The 19,991-nt window shown below is 42.6% G+C and overlaps 1 protein-coding gene across 1 annotated transcript; it reads right to left on the bottom strand.

The window, feature by feature from the left end:
* Positions 1–3,411: 3,411 nt before the first annotated feature.
* On the bottom strand, positions 3,412–19,684 carry LOC142946504 (guanine nucleotide-binding protein subunit alpha-14-like). Its single transcript, XM_076087846.1, has 9 exons — positions 18,839–19,684; positions 17,637–17,999; positions 17,121–17,295; positions 13,622–13,806; positions 12,823–12,977; positions 11,514–11,642; positions 10,245–10,374; positions 9,188–9,341; positions 3,412–5,889 (listed from the first exon to the last, which is right to left on the bottom strand). The coding sequence occupies exons 3-9, from the start codon at positions 17,269–17,271 to the stop codon at positions 5,684–5,686; spliced, it is 1,110 nt and encodes a 369-aa protein (XP_075943961.1). The 5' UTR covers positions 17,272–17,295; positions 17,637–17,999; positions 18,839–19,684; the 3' UTR covers positions 3,412–5,683.
* Positions 19,685–19,991: the final 307 nt, after the last annotated feature.

Genomic DNA, 19,991 nt, shown 5'->3' with positions numbered 1-19,991 from the left:
ACAACAGGGCACCCGCTCCTGCAATTCATCTTTATTTTAATTGGGAACGTTTTGTGTTACTCCACATTAATAAACCAAAAGCCCTACAGCAGTTTCTAAAAAAAACACTCATCAATGCACAAGGTGCAGTCCGAGCCAGGTGATGCTGAGCAGAGAACGCATCAGAAAATAAATGTTTTTTTTTGTCTTTTTCATCATTATCAACACCGTTGCCATTATGTTTCTCATTACCATAATCATTTTCTGCAGCTGAATTATTAGCTGTGATATCATCTCCAACAACGACGACAAACAAAAATCCCATAAACAGGCTGGCTATAGAACATGAACGGAAGTAAAGAGCAACATTACTTTAGATTGTATTGCTAATTAAAAACTCTTATTTGTGCTTTTTTCTTAAATGGTTTTCAGAACTCGGAGAGGTCTTGTTAAACCAGGTCAAGATCCTGAAGGGTTTATCGATGCATTCGAGCTCTGGCCCCCTCCGAGTTGCGCAATGTTTTTGAAACGGCACACAGCAAGGCTACAAAGGGCCAGCTGCTGTTGCAAATCCTGGAGCTGTTTTTTGGGAAACCGAGTGGTGATTCATGCTGGCAAATTGATTCATTCCTTCTGCTGATAAGCACCTTTTTTATTTTTATTTTTTCTCTTCGTGCCCATATGCTGCAGAGGCTTTGAAAAAGACCTGTCGGAGAACATCTCCTCTGCCCCGGTGAAAAGGCTCAGAGTGGTTGATGCAATCCACATTCAACATCACAAACTACAGCGTCAACAATCAGCACACAGTTAAACCTGCACCTCTCTGAACATTCACAGCCTCACTCTGCTGTGTCGGGTCTCATTGTGTTCTACAGGTGTTCAGACCATCGCGGCTATTTTTACCCGCTAATCTTGACAGGTAATTGTTGTGATTGCAGCCGACGCTAGAATCTGTGTGTTCATCTGTTTATGTGCAGCGTATGTTTGATAAGTGCACAGCAGGCGTGCATCTGCTTTAAAGGAGCATTGTAGGAAATGGAAAAAGCTTTGACCGGCTCTTATCAGCAACAGACAGTCCACAGCAACAAACCAGGCAGCAAAAAAAAAAAAAAGCCCACCGGCTAACCTGCGCCACACATCTCAGCTCTGCTTCTGCTCAGGAGATCACAGGAGCTGCTGGACCTCTCGCCAAGTCGCTCGGCACCCAGGGGAGCTGAGTAAATGTAAGCTGCTGGGGTGCAGGCGAGATGGGAACAGCAACAGCGGTGGTATCTGACGGAGTTTAGATTTACATAAACAAATCCCTAATTATCAGCGATGGTCCACCAAAGCCTGGCTTCCCACCTGTTGTCAAATCCCCTCATCTTTGCCAGCACATCCAATATTTAGGAGACTGGCACACAGTCCCAGAGGAATCCATCAATTTAAATGTCAGCCATGCAAAATTGGGTCTGCCCCCAAACTGGAGCTCAGGATGCAGAGGATTCAAGTCAGTAGTGATGAGTCTTACAGCGGAAAACCAAACTACTGTTCTCTTGCCCTGGATGTGAATGAGGTGGTGGAACCAACATATCCTCGTCCAACAGTTTGTATGATATCTTATTAAAAGTTATTCCTCATTTTCGTGCGTTCTCTTACGAATGTCCAGCAACCGTGTCAATTTCCGCGAGTTTGTGGTTTGGGTTACAATTACTAACTACGGAAGTGACGTTACGTGAGTACGATAGTTACTTGAGTACGATAGTTACGTGACGAATCAACATTGATTTCTACTTTCACACAGGACACCAATGCGTGACAGGTGTTTTTTTGACCCACCCAGATCTCCATTACTTGGATTATAATGCACTGTACGCTGCGTTGTGTGAGTGAATGAATACAACCCACAATTGGTTGACCTCGCGTTTAAACATCAATGGGCTGTAAGGTGTCTTAAAACACACTTCATTCAAACTCAAAAACAAGCAGCGAATCAGGTTAAGAGTAATGAGTGAGGAGTCGGCAGTCAGTCAATGTCAGATCATTACTTGTCCTGTACTTTTGCATGTTTGCACTGCAATAATCCGACTTTCTGCACTAATATAGATCATCATGTGTCCTAGTGATTGGTGTTCTGCCCCCACATTTCTGTGTTGCATCAGAGACACCAAGTGGTGTAGAATGTTATTGCATTTCTGTTCTTATATTTATCCCTCCTCTCTTGCCGTAGTTAGTTTCTTCTTTGTTTCTGACTCTACTGAGAGGACATGCTGCGGTTACTGTCTGTAAGTATTTCTGTTTGTAGCATGTCCATATCTACTATGATATTTGCTGTTTTAGGATAACGTTTGTGTTGTAGTAATATATGCTAATCGCCATCAGCATTTCTCTACTAACATCAATGTTAATATTAGCTTAGACGCTAACTAGTCAGGCAAGTCTCATGTTAATGACCATATTTGGCCATATTTCATGCTATGTTTCCAGTTTTACAAATAATTCTCACTAAAAGCCCTGCACTCTACTACGGATTCCTGGGTCTTTATTTCATGGATCTACTAGCTATCTGCTAAGCTTTCCTGTACAAAGCGAGAGCAGAATAACTGCTACATTTAGATTTTAAACAGCAGGAAGTTGCCAATGCTAATGTTGTAAATATAGTGGAGTGAAAGTAACCATTAAATAACAAGGCACCTTCAACTGCAGACAAAGCTGTTAGACTGAGGCAGTAGGACTGCCATAGCCCGGTCACTGTCTGGGAGGATTACGTATGCACACACACACACATCCCTGTACTTCTTTTTTGCACACACTCTTGAGAATGTCAAGTCGTCTGGATGAGATTGACAGTCACCAGGGCCACAGGATCACACTCTCACACTCCCGTGGTGCGGTGCTCTGACAGCCACTACCAGCCACAGTGTGTGTGTGTGTGTTACAGTGAAATTACTCGGGGACATGCTTCACTATCTGTCTATCTGTATAATATTTGTTATGTAAACGTGTGTCACGCGACGTGCTCTTTTGCTGTCAGTGGATTCGCGCTCGAAGAAAACTAAAAAGCCAGTTGTCACTCTCTTATGGGGAACTACTTTGCCTCTGCAAGCAGGGTGGAGGAATAAGACAGCTTACGTAAACAACTGTGTAAAGCCTGGACTACCCTCAACTGTCTACATTTTCAGACTCCGAACATGGTGAAAGTTTTCCCCTTTAATGGATGTGACACCATGTTCTGAAATGAGTACGGCGTGACAAAAAACCCCATGTGTCAATCCTATGCAAATCCCAATTGTTTTATTTGCAAACTGCGAGTCACAGCGAGCGTGTGATGGCAGCCTGTGAGACCATCTTAGTGTTGGTGACAGAGAAAACGCACCACACAGACACACAAGGAGACACTCTCTGTCCATGTCTGCCAGAGGAGACAAACAAAGGGAAGCAGAGGGGTGTGTTTCAAAAGTTTATTTTTAATATTCACTAGAAAACAAAACAATTGCCCACTTCCTCCACCTGAGTCAACACAAAATAATTCACTTGTCACCCTATGAGAGGAGGTTTCCCGATGCCAAAAAGTAGTCCTCTAGACGATCAGTTTGGTAAACAGTATTAAAAAAATACAGCAGTCAAAACTCAATCCAAAGTAGTCATCAGTAAATGTACAGTGTGGAGATCAAAACAGTCTATATACAATGAACAAAACAGCAGCCGAAATCTAGGATGTGCCTAGAGTTCATGTTAATATTATTTACTCTTTACTCAGCAGATCGCCCGTTGGATGTTTTTTTTTTTTTCACCATCGTTGGTTTGAACTCGTCGTGTGAATCGAGCTGTTTTCTCAGTTCTTTCACTCGTGACATTTTAAAGCTTGTCAGCCTCCGTCTGTGATTTGTGCTCAAGTTCATGGCATTGATTTCACTGTTGTGCATTATTGCTTTGAGGGTTGCATAATCCGCTGTTGGCTTTATTGCTTTATGGAGACTGAATGTTGAAACGTACAAAGCAGGTTCATTTCAGATACTGTGACCATTCGTATATTTGACACTCTGAAAAATAGACTTTTAAGCTCTAGAACCAGCTTTAGCTGATATTTTGAGTCCCAACATTGACACCTTGTAATTTGTATATGGAGAACCTAGCAAACAGCAGTTATGGTGAAACATAAGCATTCATTTAGTTGGTGAATGGAAGTCCAATATTCACCCTCTGTTTTTGTTCTCCACCAACTCCTGAGAGAAACATCTGTCTCTTTAGCTGCTAAATGCTCCACTGTGTTCACCAGCGAGTCGCTCACTGTGTCTGTCTGATGCTTCACGCTGGGCAGGTAGCATACAGAGATTTAATCCAAACTTTTTTGCTCAAAACAGCTGCCTGTTGCGTCGGTAAACAACAGTATGAGAGCGGCGAGAGTAAACCAGAACACAGACTAAAGTTGCAGGCTGAAAGATGCTAACGCTCCGTAGAGCTAACAGTCACACAAGTATCCACTGTTAATCTAAAAATGTTGACTATAGCTGCTTTAAAGTACTTTTATCTCCAGTGTTTTGAACATAAACCATTCAAACCTCCTCCTTCATGAGCTTATCTTTCCCCTCGTACCGGTAAGACAACACGGATAATTAGCTTTGAGACGGTGAACTAATCTGTTGCTCTGCAATGAAACTGACGCACACCAACAACAGGTGGATCCACCGACCAAAAACAGTTTACAGTTTACGTTTGAATTAGAAAATTGCATTAAAAAAAAAAAAAATGGATGGAATTGTGCTCTTTCTGCAAAACTCTTGAACAGAGGCCAGAAGTATCCAGTTGTTGAATCATTTGATTTTCACTCACTGTTTGTACTGATTGAAGACTCACCTGTTGTTCAGCCTACTGGAGGTGAACCTAAAGGATGTTATCACACAAGGTATCGACGCCAAAGATGCTGGTCACTCAATCTTTCTGCACATAATAATTGGTGGAGACGGTGCCGAACAGATAGCAGTACTGCCAGTGTGAGATAACTGTAGTCAATAAGGATTTTGGCTCTCTGACGAAGACTGTGGTGACGTTAATCGCGGAGAGAAAATACCCCAATTCAGGATGTCTGATAATAAATGGAGCAGTGGATTGTACCTCGTGTATTGCTATTTATGTTACACAATAGAAACTGTTTTTGTGTTTACAATGTTTGTACCTGGTGGACCCAAAAAGAAAAGCGTTAGAAATGTGAGTGGCAGGTTGGTGTACCCAAGCATGGCCCCATCTCCAATTGTAAAAGTCATTACTCCGTTAATGGCAGCACAGTACTTGATAGCATCTCTGCTTCTGCTTCAATTATGGTTCAATTCAGTCACTGCATCAACCAAACACTCAACAAGGTGGGGGGGGTTAATGGTTCCTCGCTCCCTGATCAGAAGTCTAGTTGTCTCTTCCAATCTCCCTAAACGTCTTCACGTTTTCTACTCGAGAGGAAGAGGAGGCGAGAGTGGGGGTGGTGAAGGTGAGAGATGAGTACAAACTTGGCCTTTTTGTTCTCCACCTTCCCTTCTTCATTAAGACTCGATAAGAGAAGACGATCAGGAGGATGAGGGGTGGACAGAAGCATGGCGGACGGACGATGGTCTGATTGTTGCCTCAGAAAACAAAATCATAGAAAAAGAGGAAGTGGAAGTGAATAGTGCAGGCAGGGTCAAGGACCACCGTCTTCCTCCTGTTCTCCACGTCCGTGTCCGTGTGAAAAGTTTCAGATAACCCCGTAGTCCCTGAGAGACTTGAGCAGAACCGTGTCCTTGACGTCGCTGAAGACCCTGCGGATGTTGTTGGTGTCTGTAGCGCAGGTGAAGTGTGGGTACAGAGTCTTCCACTCGTCCCTTTTGTCGCGGTTGGCGGCCTGCTGCTCGTACTGCTTGCGTATGTAGTTCTTGGCGTCCTCGGGGTCACGCGTCTTACCTGTTAACAGAGACGAGAAGGACAGTAATGCCGTGTTCACACCAAACGCGCCGCGAATGATGCGATTCGCCAGTCTCGCCGGGGACTATTTGTGTTCATTTGCGTGAATAGCGCTGGACGCGCCGGAGAGGGGGCGTGGCTTATCGCCCTGGAAGCTGTTCAACTGTCCGCCATCAACCAGGGAAAAAATAACCTTGATTTCTGCTTAGTACGAAGTTGAAAAATTTCAACTCACGTGTTTGGGGCGTTTTGGCCCAACGCGCCGCGCCATCGCAAATTTGCGTCACTCCAGTCTCATCGTGTCTGTGCATAGACTTTGTATGTAATCTTGTCGCGCGAATAATTCGCGCCGCGTTTGGTGTGAACACAGCATAACAGATGAATTTAGGTTGCAATGCAACATTATCAAACTAAATTGCCAGAATACTAAATTGCTAGAATACAGAAACACAATCCTTCTTCATTCTCTAAATTCTTAACAATCTTGGGACAAAAGAAAAGGTCATCACAAAGTTTTGCTTTATGATTTCCCAGCCGGAGTCATTTTGTTAGATAAAGAGCAGTTAGAGCGCACAACTGCAAATTGAATGACAGGATGATTACAGGACCGGAAATCGATTGTTGGGGCTGACGGTCATTTTAGCGAGTTTTCTTGTTTATTATTTCTGTAAATGGTTATTACATTGATAACTACCTCTGTCATGTCATCAGGATGTTGTGATGACGTAAAGGCGAAAGCTGAAGAACTGAAAAAAAGACTGCTAGACAAAAACATCATCACATAAAGGCAGTGAGAGCCAGAACAGGGAGATCCCATTTATTAAGGGGCTAACTAACTAATACGAATTTTTCGGTTAAGTCCATCATTCTTTCAATGAATCTCTTTAATGTAAAATGTAAAAAATTGTGGCAATCAAAAGTTCCTATGGCTCACAGTGATGTCTTCAAAGTGGCTTTTTTGTTCGACTAAAGACAAACAACTTTGTCATATTTGATGGTAAACTGGACATTTTTGGGGTTTTGAACTGATGGTGGAATGAAAAGCTATTGTAATAGATTACCTTGGGCTGTGGGAACTATTTCCATATTTCATTATTATAATCAAAATGCATAATTTATTAATCGAGGAAATAGATAGACAATCAAATTAAAATAATCATTGGTTGCAGCTCTAAATTAAACATAAAAAGCTGTAAGCAGTGATTGTTTGTGGGTTTTTTTTTTACTTGATAAATGACTTCTGCGTCACCAGAATAATCGTTTAATTGACAAATCAATTCAGCTCTGGTCCAACCCACCGAGCCTCTCTCCGTGTTAACGTTTTGTAGGACTACAGCAGCCTTCACATGTGGTTACAGCAGTGGTTAGGAGGGCCACACAGGAACACGGCAGCATTAGCAGCCAGAGGTACGAACGGCTCACAGTTGTTGTTAACGTTGAATTGACATCAAGTAGCTTGACCCTGTGTGAGTCACTATTTTATCACTGATGGTAAAACACAGTGGTCGTACTGCACACACACACACACACACACACACACACACACACACACACACACACACACACACACACACACACACACACACACACACACACACACACACACACACACACACACACACACACACACACACACACACACACACACACACACAATCACTTGAAGTCCCTAATTCCCACCCTGCACACATACACACCTCTCACACATTTACACTGGTTGGTTGGGGGGGGGGGGGTGCAGGGCTTGTGTGAAGCTCGGTATTGGTCTGGGTTGCCATGAGTAACAGAGGGTGGAGGGAGGGGGGTCGTGGGGAGGGGGGGACTGTTAGGGCACACCAGCAGACCTACAGGCTGCAGCCACATCATTAAGCACACCAAGTACCTGGAAGTGACTCATTTGCAACCGTGTGTGTGTGTGTGTGTGTGTGTGTGTGTGCAAAGAGAAAGAAAGAAATAGCGTTAGCTAAAAAAGATGTAAGGATGTTATGCTGACACCAGGACAGCGATGGAGCGTTCAGAGTCAGGGACACACTGCGGCTCAAATCACTGGGCAAAGTACATTTTTTATTTATTTTTCAATGACACATTATTGTAGTGGGTGCAGCAGGATGTGATGAGGGAGCTGCATGCCCAAAGCAAATTGGTCAGAGGAGGAAAACAACATTGCAACCGTCGTATTTATAGCTCTTAAAATTAATACTCAAAATGGAAATAAAGGTTTTTCCATCCTGGTCGGAATTTACTGGAGCACATCCATTAAGCGCGTCACTATCTCCATAGCGACTATGATGCCACCCTACAAACTTCTTCAGGATTTCGATTTTAGATTTAACTAGATTAAGATTCAATTCTGCTTCACTTTACTGCGATGGATTTTTTTTTATTGGTTTATTTGATACGGGACAGTGCACTTTAATACAACATTGCTGTAAATGCGCCAGAGTTAGCCAAGAGGCTATTTTTCATCTGTAGTCTCAGGGCAGATGTTACGAAATAAACCTAAAAATAAAGTTAAAGTCAGAGGGGAGCCTGTATGAAACCCAATGCTGCCTTTGTATGAAGACGTTAGTGACATTAGGAAACTGTTGTTGGGTGGCGGGTATCCAGCCAAAGTAACCACAATAAGTAAAAAAACGGCAACTTCCACTCGGATTTGATTTTTCTTTAACTCAAGGCGCTAATGCCAAACGCAAGGCGCATAGAGCGGAGAAACGCAAAAGCGGCGCTCAAAACGCTTCACTCTCATTGAAAACAATTACACAAATCAGCTGCTAAAACGCACTGTGTCTGATCATGGCCTTAGTTTAGCGTGTTAGCATGCTAACATTTGCTAATTAGTACAGCTGAGGCATAAGGGATTGTCATTATCAGAATCAGAATCAGCTTTATTGGCCATGGCCAATGGCCATGTATGCGTGCGCATACATGGCCATTTACATGGAATTTGACTCCGGTTACACATTACTCTCATCGTACATTCGTTTTACAAAGAGTTGGTCATAAACCAAAGTATTGGACAATATAACATTTCACCTGCTTTTTGAGCTTGAAGAAAAGTTAAGGGATCACCAAAGTTATTACAATTCATCACGGGGGGGGCTGAACGTCATGCAATCCATAGTTAAAAAAAGTAAATCTCATGATGGCACAAGAGGAAAACTCATTCGTATGATGATTAATTCACGAAGTGTCTTTACAAAATGTCAATATGTAATATTTCAGTCTGGAAAGTGGTGGCCGTCAGTACCATGTAACCTCACTATTAACAAACAAACAAACACAGGCACCCTCTGCTTACCTGTGAAGCTGGGGAAGTATTTCTGCAGGTCAGAGGTCTGGACTTTGTCTGCCAGGATGTCAGTCTTGTTGAGGAAGAGGATGATGGAGGTGTTGAAGAACCAAGGAGAATGGATGGTGGTGTAGAACAAAGCCAGACTCTCATGCATACGGTTCTGAAGATGGAGACAGAGTCAGATACAGCACTCTGTGCTTTAGCTTAACATACAGGTGTGTGTGTGTGTGTGGGGGGGGGGGGGGGGGGGGGATCTGGATGTCTGAAGCAGAGGAAGCAGTCCTTTAAAGAGAGAGAGGGGGGTCTGGAGCACATGGGCCTCTGTAGAGGTTAATGAATGTGTTGGCAGTCTAAAAAGACAGATAAACAGCTTAGTGACTGAGTGTGTGTGGGGGGGGGGGGGCTGAGGCGAGAGAGGGGAGAGAGCGTTCTCTTGTGCGAGAGTGAAACCTGCTGGTGGACGGAGGAAATGACTGCAGTGACAAAAGGTTCGGATGAGACACAGAAGAGAAGATGGATGGATGTACTACTACATCTCAGAGGTAAATAGATTACATTATATTTGCTATATTTGTATAACAGCTGTAGTTACTAGTTCATTTTAAGATTCAGATTTTTAATTCAAAGCCTCCAATCAGTTGAAATATTAAAGATGAAAGCTACCAAACTGTTTATAAAGTGGTTAGAAGTCTCTCCACTTCGACTAATTACATTGTTAAAAGTCTGTATTTGTTAATGCTGCAGTAATAATAATCCAATGATATAGGTCTGCAACTAACAATTATTTTAATAATCAATTAGTGTGTTTAAATCAAAGAATATTTGAATATCTAATGGTTGCTTACTCATTTTTAATATTTGTTGCAGCTCTGCAATACTATACTGTGTGCATACAAACATTGGGCTCTCCTCTGCATAATGATGAATAAAGACTTTTATAATGGAGTATTCTGGTAGAACTACTTTTACTTCAGTAAAGGATCTTAGTCCTGATAGGTTGCTTCTGTTATTTTGAGTGTAGTTTCAGATGAGGTTGCTTCTGATAGTTTCTCAGTGATCTTACGATGGTCTCTCTCTCCTCCAGGACCTGGTCGTACTCGCTGAGGGAGGCCAGGAAGATGAGCGAGGTGACGTTTTCGAAACAGTGGATCCACTTCCGACGCTCCGACTTCTGACCGCCCACGTCTACAATCCTGTCCGGGAACGGAGGAGAAGATGTCAGGAAGAGTACAGTTTGAATCCTCCGACAAGGAATCATCGGTGCTAATTCTGTTCAAATCAACGTAAATGCAGAGCAGTCACCAAGTATTTAGACTGACACATTTTCTGTTGTTTTGGTTCTGTACTTGGTTCTGCAGAATGTAATGGCTGTAGAATGACAACCCTGCGTTTGGATTGCTTCCCTATGAGCCTCACTTTCACTCTGCAATTCTGTCTGCCATTTGTTATAGCACAAAGCAAGTGTGTCACCCATTGCAGGAAGAGGATAGCGCTTTTGTTTACCTCGGTAGCTATCGGTAGCTTTCCCCAGTAACTAAAGAGTATCTAATGTAAGCAGAAATGGCCCGTGTTGTTGGGCTGTAAAAGAAAAAACGGAAAGCGATCCAGTTGTCTTTGCGTCAATAACACCACTTGGAAACAATTAGGCGAGGGAGGAGGAGGGAAGTTGTCTGTTTCCACTTTAAATTGCTGTGATGTCCACGCTGTTGACCTGATATGGACAGAAACACGCTAAAATCAACATTGGAAGTCAGATTTTTGTCAGTGATTTATTCACCTTGTTGTAGACAAACAAGATCTGAAAATTTGATTGTTGCGATTTTTCAAGGTGGTATTCTTCCTATTTGTACTCTTTTTGTAGTGTTTGTTTAAACATAAATGCTCAATCTGGCTTTCATGACTTTGTGGTGTCTCGCCAGTGTGCAGACTGGGCATAGCTGCGTGCACGACACGGTAATAACGGCTTCATCCGTGATTCGTCCAACCAAGTCTAAGCTTTTCTTCAGGGTTAGGTTATTTTGATTCTGAGCTATATACCTCCTGATTTAAGAGCAGGTGTCATTTCATTTGGGAACACGGTGTTCCTCCAAAGTTAACTTCGGAGGAACACCGTGTGAAAGAAACGTGTTATAAATAAACCCTGAGAGCGACACCCCGCTTCCCGGCAGGGGCTTTGTACAGACTCAATCAGAAATATGATCCTGTTGCATCCAAACAGGCATGAGCAGACAAAGCCTCTTTTTTTCCTTTTCTTTTCCCACCGTGCAGTGAATAGCGTCAGTATTGGATTCGTCTGTCTGTCTGACAGGTTGGTAATCTGAAGACCGGCCACCTTAGTGTGATGTTCTTGATGGTGAACGAGTAGTCGTGGATGCCCGTGGTGGGGAATCGAACTCGCAGAACGTCCTGTTCTGTGGGGATGTAGTCCGGGGCGGAGATGCGGTCCAGGTTGCTCATGTAGCTGGAGGTGGAGGAGAAACAAGAGAAGAGTCTGTTTGACACAACAGGGGACCTCTAGTGAAACATAATGTCTCTGTTTACACCAAATCCAGCCTCGACCGTGTTAAACAAACTGAAGTGACACAAGATGTACGATGGTATATATATATATATATATATATATATATAAAAACAGTGATTAAAAATACAAGAAGGGAGTGGAGTGAGTCCATATCACCCTGTGTACAGACGGCGGCTTTATGGCCGGTGTTGATACAAGCTGTCATTAGCTACTGCCCGTCTCTTATCATACACATGGTGATGATTGAGCTGCTGGGTAAACACAGGACAGGACAGCAATAGAAGAGAGAAAACCAGAGGCAGGCTGAGCCTTTTGTTCGGTGACACATCAGATACTTTGAGCGTGAGGCTCATATCTACTGTATGTTCACTCTTTTCACCTTGATTACAAAGACTCTGGTCGGTGACTTTATTCACGTTTTCCTAATCAGTTTGCTTCCTCAAATACTCTTTGATCAACAGGTGGTTTGAACATGGCCGTATGCAGTACGGTGTGTGAAGAACTAGCCCCCTCCAGTGGTCTCAGTACAAAATAACTATAAACTAGTTCTGGTTGCTGAAACGAAGGCAAAAAACAAAATGAGGCTCAAGTCAAGAAAAAAACCCGTCCGACTTTTAAGATAATAAAAAGATTGTTTGTTTGAAATCACAAACGTAAAAGAAAACTACAACTGAGTATGAAAAAAGACTGAAAAAATGGAAACTAATAAGTACACACGGCTTCTCCCGCCCTCCTTAAACTCACCAGTTAGAAAAACAGAAGCTTAAGACAACTTTTCTAGACGGACAGTTTTTTTTTTTTTTGTCCACTTGTGAGTTTTGGTACAAAGGTCAGATGTGGCCACATTAATGTGACATCTCTTTGATATCAGAATGATAGCATGTGTACATGTTGCTGCTTGTGTTCAAAGGTCTTATTCCTAGAGCAAGCTAGTCACGCAGACAGTTTTAGACAATTGACAAACTATTGTCAACAACTACTTCTGTGACTGTTGTGACATAAACTGGTTCTGAAAAGCGACAATTTTCTGTCTTCTATCCTCCGAACTTAAATATCCGTGTTCTGATTTTTTGGTCAGCCAACCAGAAGATGTCAGTTTCGATAAGCCACAGCTACTTACTACTCTGTGGAGTCCAGGAGCTGGTACTCGCAGCGCCGGCTGTAACAGACCCGGATGCCCGAATCTGCCCAGAGGCGGCGGACTGCGTCAACGTAGCCGCGCTCCAGCTGGCTGATCTGCACTGTGTTTACGTCCTGCAGCCACTTGCCGTAGATCTGAAAGACAGCGAGAGATCGGTACACAAAAGTTTGTGCAGTGCCGTATTTGTGACGTCTTACAAAACTCTTTCGGTGTTCATGGTGACACTGCCTGCTTCTTCTTATAGACTACAACATGCTGTGTGTGTTTCTGTGCCCTCTTGTTTAATGTGGGCACAATCTCAGGACTCCAGTGAGGGCACTTACCCTGACGCCTGCACACCTGTGCTGACGTATGCTTGTTTGTGAGTAAGTGAGTGTGTTTGTGTTCATGTGTGTTGAGGTAAGGGCTGGGTATCGGTATCTTTGAAGGTATCAACCGAAATAACCCGGTACCAGAAGGTATCGAAACTTCTCCCGTCTAACGATACCTGCAATCGACCCTTTTTGTGCTCAGATCCACCAAAAAAAAAAGACTTTTTGTATGGTTTTGCTCACAGCCAATTACCGCAAGTGTTCTTCGATTAAATGCGACATGTGATTGGCACACTACAGCACACAGCTACAACGCATACACATCGGTTTGCCTGCACACGACTCTGAACACAGGGATGTCTGAGCCTAGAAGCTAACAGCGCTAACAGCGCGAACAACAGCTCCAGTGGTGACAGAGCTAACAGTTTCAACCTGTGGGGTAACCGTTTCGCGGTCCCGCCTCGTACCTCGTTCTTGGGGTTGAAGTAGGGGATTTTGAGAGTGGCCATGGCTCCCGTCATGGCCTTCATGGCTGTGAGAATGTTCTGGTAGATGCATTTAGAAAAGCTCCTCCTCTCCTCCTCTGAGAAGCCTCGTCCGTGGATGATCCTCATCTGTCTGATGAAGGTAGTTTTCCCGCTCTCACCGGTACCTGAGAATATGATAACGACCAAAACAAATATTATTACAATTCTGTCATCAGGGCAGCTCAGAGGTGTTTATTTGGGCCTCTGTTTATTTATGCTCTGCTTGTGTCTTTATGGGTTTCCTCCATGTTTCCCAGCTTCCTCCCACAGCTCAAAGACACACAGGTCAGGTGAACTGAAGGTGTGACTGTGGAATTGGTTGAAGAAACTGAAACAGATAAATGTGATTTAAAAATAGTCGCTGAAAAGGACACTGAAACTTGTCAGAAGTTGGATCTGGTGGGCACTCTTCCTCATTCCTGGAATGAGGAAATGTTAGAGGAGCTTTAAACATTTCCCCTGAGTTTAGCTTCCAGTTTTTAAACGGTCTGATAGACTAACTAGATTCAGCTCAGCACCGAACTGCAGACCAAGTTAACAGCTAGCAGGTGGACATAGTGGAGCATTTGGCAGCTAAAGTGCCTGATATCAGAAGTTGGTGAGACCAAAACAGAGCTAAAAGGAGAATCCAACCTGGTCGCCAGAAACAAGACTCAAAATCGATGTCACTGATGCTCTGCGTCTGCTGGATGTGTAAAAGATTAACTTCATGAGGCCAATGTTGTGTCTATAGTCTGTCACATGGCCCAAGTGGCGAAAAAAATAAAATAATGCAGCTTTAATGTAGCCAGAAGAAGGATTCAACCTTAAAGGTGCTATACACGAGATTGGCTCTCGGCTAGCATCTAACGGTGCTAACAGCGCTTATGGGTCCAACAGCGCTAACGGTGCCAACAGCGCTAATGGAACCAACAGCGCTAACCGTTTCAACACCGTAACGGTGCCAACACCGCTAACGGTGCCAACAGCGTTAAAGGTTCTAACAGCGCTAACGGGACCAACGGCGCTAACCATTTCAACACCGTAACGGTACCAACAGCGTTAAAGGTGCCAACAGCGCTAACGGGACCAACAGCGCTAAAGGTGCCAACACCGCTAACGGGACCAACAGCGTTAAAGGTGCCAACACCGCTAACGGGACCAACAGCGTTAAAGGTGCCAACAGCGCTAACGGGACCAACAGCGCTAACGGTTCCAACAGCGCTAACGGGACCAACAGCGTTAAAGGTTCCAACAGCACTAACGGGACCAACACCGCTAACGGGACCAACAGCGTTAAAGGTGCCAACACTGCTAACGGGACCAACAGCGCTAACGATAGACATTATTAGATTTGAAAACATGAGAAGCAAAAAGTGTTCATTCATTAATTAATAACAATAACGATTAAGACCATTGGTGTTTGCTGCTATGACGAGTCAAAAAGAGGGTTTTGTCAAATTGAAGTAAATAGATGTGCGGCTTTAGAAAAGAACAGTAGCGTTAAAATCCAAGTTGTCAGTAGCTGAATTTCAACGAGCCAATACTGTGAGTTATTACATCGCCGTTTCTCAGCTACGTCTGCAGTTAAGGGATGAAAAGATAACGACCAGTAAACCACAACAGAAGAACAAGGTGACTGAAGGATGCTGTTGAACCGGACGTCACTCTAAAAGATGCAATGTTTCTCTTTGCTCTTGATTTTCAGCCTCCGAGTCAAATAATGTCTGAGATAAAAAACTTGACTCATCTTCTTTGATTGCCTCATTTTAATGATTATTGTATTGACACTTTACAGCTTCCTTTATTTTATCCATATTTCTGTGTCTCTTAACCAGTTGTCAGTTTGTGTATTATTTGTGTGTTGCTCCACATGGAGACAGGTTGCAGAGCAACAGTGATTTAGTTGTTGTTTAGAGATGTCTATCAATCAATCAGCCATTTGCAAGAGGAAACTGAAACTCTTCTTATTCCGCCGAACGCTGTCCTGTCACTTCTCAAAGCTGCTTTAAGAAGAATAGCATCTAATCCTCCAACCGAACAGCGCTGAAAGAAAATAGTTCTATTGACAGTCCTGTTCCCGTACACAAGCGGTCGCTTCCTGTCATTCTACGCAGTGATGCAGGAAATAAGGCTGGGCAACGAATCAATGTTATTGTTTACTGTCCCTCCATATCATGGCAGGGTTTCCCCCAGGAAATTTACCGGAGGTGGTAAACCCCCCCCCCCCCGGCCCAATGGAGGCGGCAGTGTTCTTTTATTTTCAGGAGAGGTCACACTGCACCTTCACAATAAAACAAAACACTGCAGGAAACCAGCTGCACACTTGTCAAATCAAGATGTTGTGGTTCAATAAATCGATTAGACAATCGAAAGAAAACACATCAACACTTGTGATAATTGATTCATCCTTAGTCATTCATCAGTAAAACTAAAAAGCCAAATATTCACTTTTTAAATGTGAGTATTTGCTATCTTTTCTGTGTTTTATTGCATTGTAAATTGAATAACTTTGAACTTTTGGGTCTTTTGTTTCGACACAAATATAAAAATAATCATCAGATCAATCAATAATAAATATAAGCGTAGACTGCAGCTCTGCTTCACTGGATGTTTCATTATAACGCTCAAAAAATAATTTTATTCAATGTGATGAACATCAGCTGAACTTTTAACACGTGATTTGGATACTTTTGTTCCACATCAATATTGAGATTATTAGGATATACATTTTGTCCGTATTGCCAAAAAATAAGACTGCATGGATATATATATATATATCAGCCAACAAATTGGTCAACACTTACACAGGAAGTTAAATTCCAGTATACAAAGTACAAAGTATATAAACATAGGATCTCATTGAATAGATCGGCCCTATTGTCACCGATACGTGATCCAGCTGTTTGAGTCATTATGGGCCCGATATCTGATATCAGTATCAATGTTGGTGCGTCAGCTACCGATGTACCTGTCCGACTCCATTGAAACATTAAGCAAGGAGGCGCCTTGGTAGCTAAGTTGTAACAGCACAGACCATAACTGTAATGTCCCAGGTTAGATTTTGGGACCTTTGTGGCACGTCTCACCCCTCCCTCTCTCTCTAGCTTTCTCTCTCTACCCAATTTCTACACTGCCCCTCCATCAAAAAGTCATCCAACCAGCTGTAGAGTAGGCTTGTAGGTTTCTGTGGTTTGCAGGTACAACCGATCCCAATCTGGACCATCCTTTGCATACTCACACAGTGACACATAGCTTTATCTCTGGGCTACCAAACAGGCCAAGCAGTTTTCATTTCCATGGCGGGCGTTCCTTTATAATGGCCTATATTGTATTTGTATAATAAATCTATCCGTTATCACAGATTTATTTTATTTCTTTTGTCTTGTTTTTATTAGGCCTCACACTGCCATCACTGACTTAAAAGGTGAACAAAGGTGCTCTGTGTGCAATCACTGACCCAGCAGGAGGATTTTGATTTCCTTCCTCTCCTTCTTCTTCTGCTGCTTGAGGATCCTCTTGATCTCATTGTCCACAGCGATGTTTGTCTTCTCCTCCTCGGACAGGCAGCACACACACCGGCGGTGGCACCAGTGCCAGCAGCCCGCCATGGTCAAAAACCACTGAAATGAAAACTGTTAATGAATAATCAGCCTGCGTGTAATGAGCCGATAAGGACTGGTCGTAAACTCCTCGTCAAGTCCATTTGATGTCTTTTCGTTTTTACTGTCTTGTTAACTCATTAGACCTGTCGGGACTTATTCTAACACGCACACAGACACCCCGGAAATCTTACTTTGACACTGCTGAAAGTAATCTGCGCCAATGTAAACAAGTCAGAGGTTAACTTTAAAAAGGAGTTATAAAGCCACCTTTGGAGAAAAAAAAGTCACCTGGTTGAGTGCGTTTTAAATAAACTACTGCTGCAACAAGTTAGTTCAAGAGGAGTTTTGGAAGTTACAATGAAGCGTCTAACCTCCAAATCAGTCCGTCACACTCCCTGTAGTCGGGCAGGTTGACGCTCTGGTTGTTCCTCGCGGTCCATGTCCCACCGTGTCCCCTCAGTCCACTTCCACCTGCGGCTAACAGCTACTGTCGCGGAGGCGCGCGAGCAGCGTTCATTGGCCCGCTGTTACGGCTGATAAAACTGTTTCTTTTTTCTTTTTTTTTGCCCACGCGAAACAACCTGCCGCTCGGGAAAGTCCACCGCGCCTACAGAGGAATGTGCAGCCTCCGTGGTCTGCTGGAAACACTGTAACAGGAATGCGCTGTGGGCGACGAGGACGCGGCAAGAGAGCGGCAATCAACCGCGGCAACACCGGAAGTCAGACGGTTGGGCCTATAAAATAAGAGCACGTTGTTGCTATTAAACGTAGTTCTTAGACATTATGCGTAAAAGAGACATTTTTATTATGAGACGGAGTACATTTCTGCGTTTTGCTAATTGTAAACTAAAAAATGGAATGTAGTTGAAAGCCTCACATAAACCACAAGTAGTGGTTTAGCCTAAGACATTACATTTACACAAGCATACTTAAATACAATGTAAATACTATTATGCTACTCAATACTCTTTTTGCAACAAAATATACTTTAACATCAAAGGTAAACAATAACCCTCACAGGCCATTTTATACACTCTCACTCAAAGTACATTTTGTGTAAAATACTGCAATACTTTTAACATAAGTGACATTTTGAACTATTTACTTTTTCTTGTTACACAGCATTTTTTTTTCATGCAGGAAAAACACCTGCTATATGACATCACTGAAATGTGACCAAACCTGCAGCATGCTTAAGAAGTTAAATCAACTGTAGCTATAGTGCAACAGTATAGTCATTCCCTGACAGTGTGTGATTCATTGTTGATACTGACCACTCCTCTGCTATATTGTTCCCAAGCAAATACCGGTAAATTGGTCAGGAGTCTGTCATGACGTGAATGGATATGACACAATACACAATGCTGTTGGAACAGCCGAAACCACTACATGTGTTGACAGCAAATTTGATGTATTAGCTTATGTCTACAGCGAGTTTTGCATGACTTGAGTTCCTGGTTTTGTGGTTTGTCTTATCTATTATTCTGTTCATGTCTTTTGTCAAGTATATATATTTTCAAATAAAGTGATTATCTCTGTAGAACTGTCTAATTTTGGTGTTTAATTTACTTACTTTGGTGTTGTGCCTGGTCAAACAGCCTTATTTTGAAAAGCCTGCACCGGAAGTTGCAATGCTTCAATTAGGTTTGTTTTGACAGCAGTCTAATGAGTTCGCTGCGCTGCGGATAAAGTTTCAGCTGCTGCAGAGGCTCCACTGCTTCATGTTTCAGCTGAAGGGAGCTCGAGGGAAATCAGGGACAGAAGTTTCACTGAGTCATTATCTGTTACATAAGCGGATAGTTTCAACTCAACATTGCCAGATTTCATAACATTTTGATATTATTTATTATTTTTCTGGTGCTCAAGTGTACATTTGGGAACTTTACTAGTTGATATTAATTCAAAAGAATCAACTTTATACAATATAAAACATATCAAACAAACATCTAAAGCATTTAGTCTTTATATGTTATAAATTTATATATATTATAATATATTAGTAAATAAAGCAAAGTCTCATTAATAAACACTTAAAGTGCCTGTGGGGATCACATGGGTGTATCAGAACAGGTTATTAATCACCCTGCAGGTGTTTTTTGAAGCAGGGATGAAGACAACAGGTATTTTGTCGCTCCTCCTCGGCTGCTATTTGGGTGTCAATCTTTTGTCTCAGCCAGCAGAACCGGTCGGTCCAGGCTTTCATGATCTCAGATATTGAGATCACCTGAGCTCTGCATTTCCATGGGAACAAGGTGAGGTGAAAGACCAAGAGGGAGGCGTGTGTGGACTGGAGGGCTTTTTGTCACTGTTATATCGTACGTTTATAAATACATGCACTACACGTGATTAACAAGTTACATGAGTGTATAAAGCGCTGAGGACACATAAGATATAAGATATCCCTATTGTTTTTGATGATAAATGTTTGTATTTGATTCTTAGAAAGTCAGTTTGTATGAATCATTTATTTATATGAATTAGAGTAAATCAAGTATGTGTGTGTTTTTTTCCATGAAAGAAAATGTGTTATTGTATACTTATTACAGTATTATAGATAGTAGTTATAGTAGTAATGTGTTAATGTCTATTTCCACTTGTAAGGGGTTTCACGCTCTATATTCTCCAGCATCAAAGGTGTGTTTAGTGACAATAAGTCAAGATGAAATTGGTGTTTAGAAAAAAACAAGAAATCCAGAGAGGATGAGAGGGAGAGAGAGGGAGAGAAA

This window comes from Anarhichas minor, unplaced genomic scaffold (assembly GCF_050575085.1).
Source record: "Anarhichas minor isolate MPS153535 unplaced genomic scaffold, ASM5057508v1 ptg000010l, whole genome shotgun sequence".
Lineage (NCBI taxonomy): Eukaryota > Metazoa > Chordata > Actinopteri > Perciformes > Anarhichadidae > Anarhichas > Anarhichas minor.
This window is presented reverse-complemented; position numbering and strand designations above follow the sequence as displayed.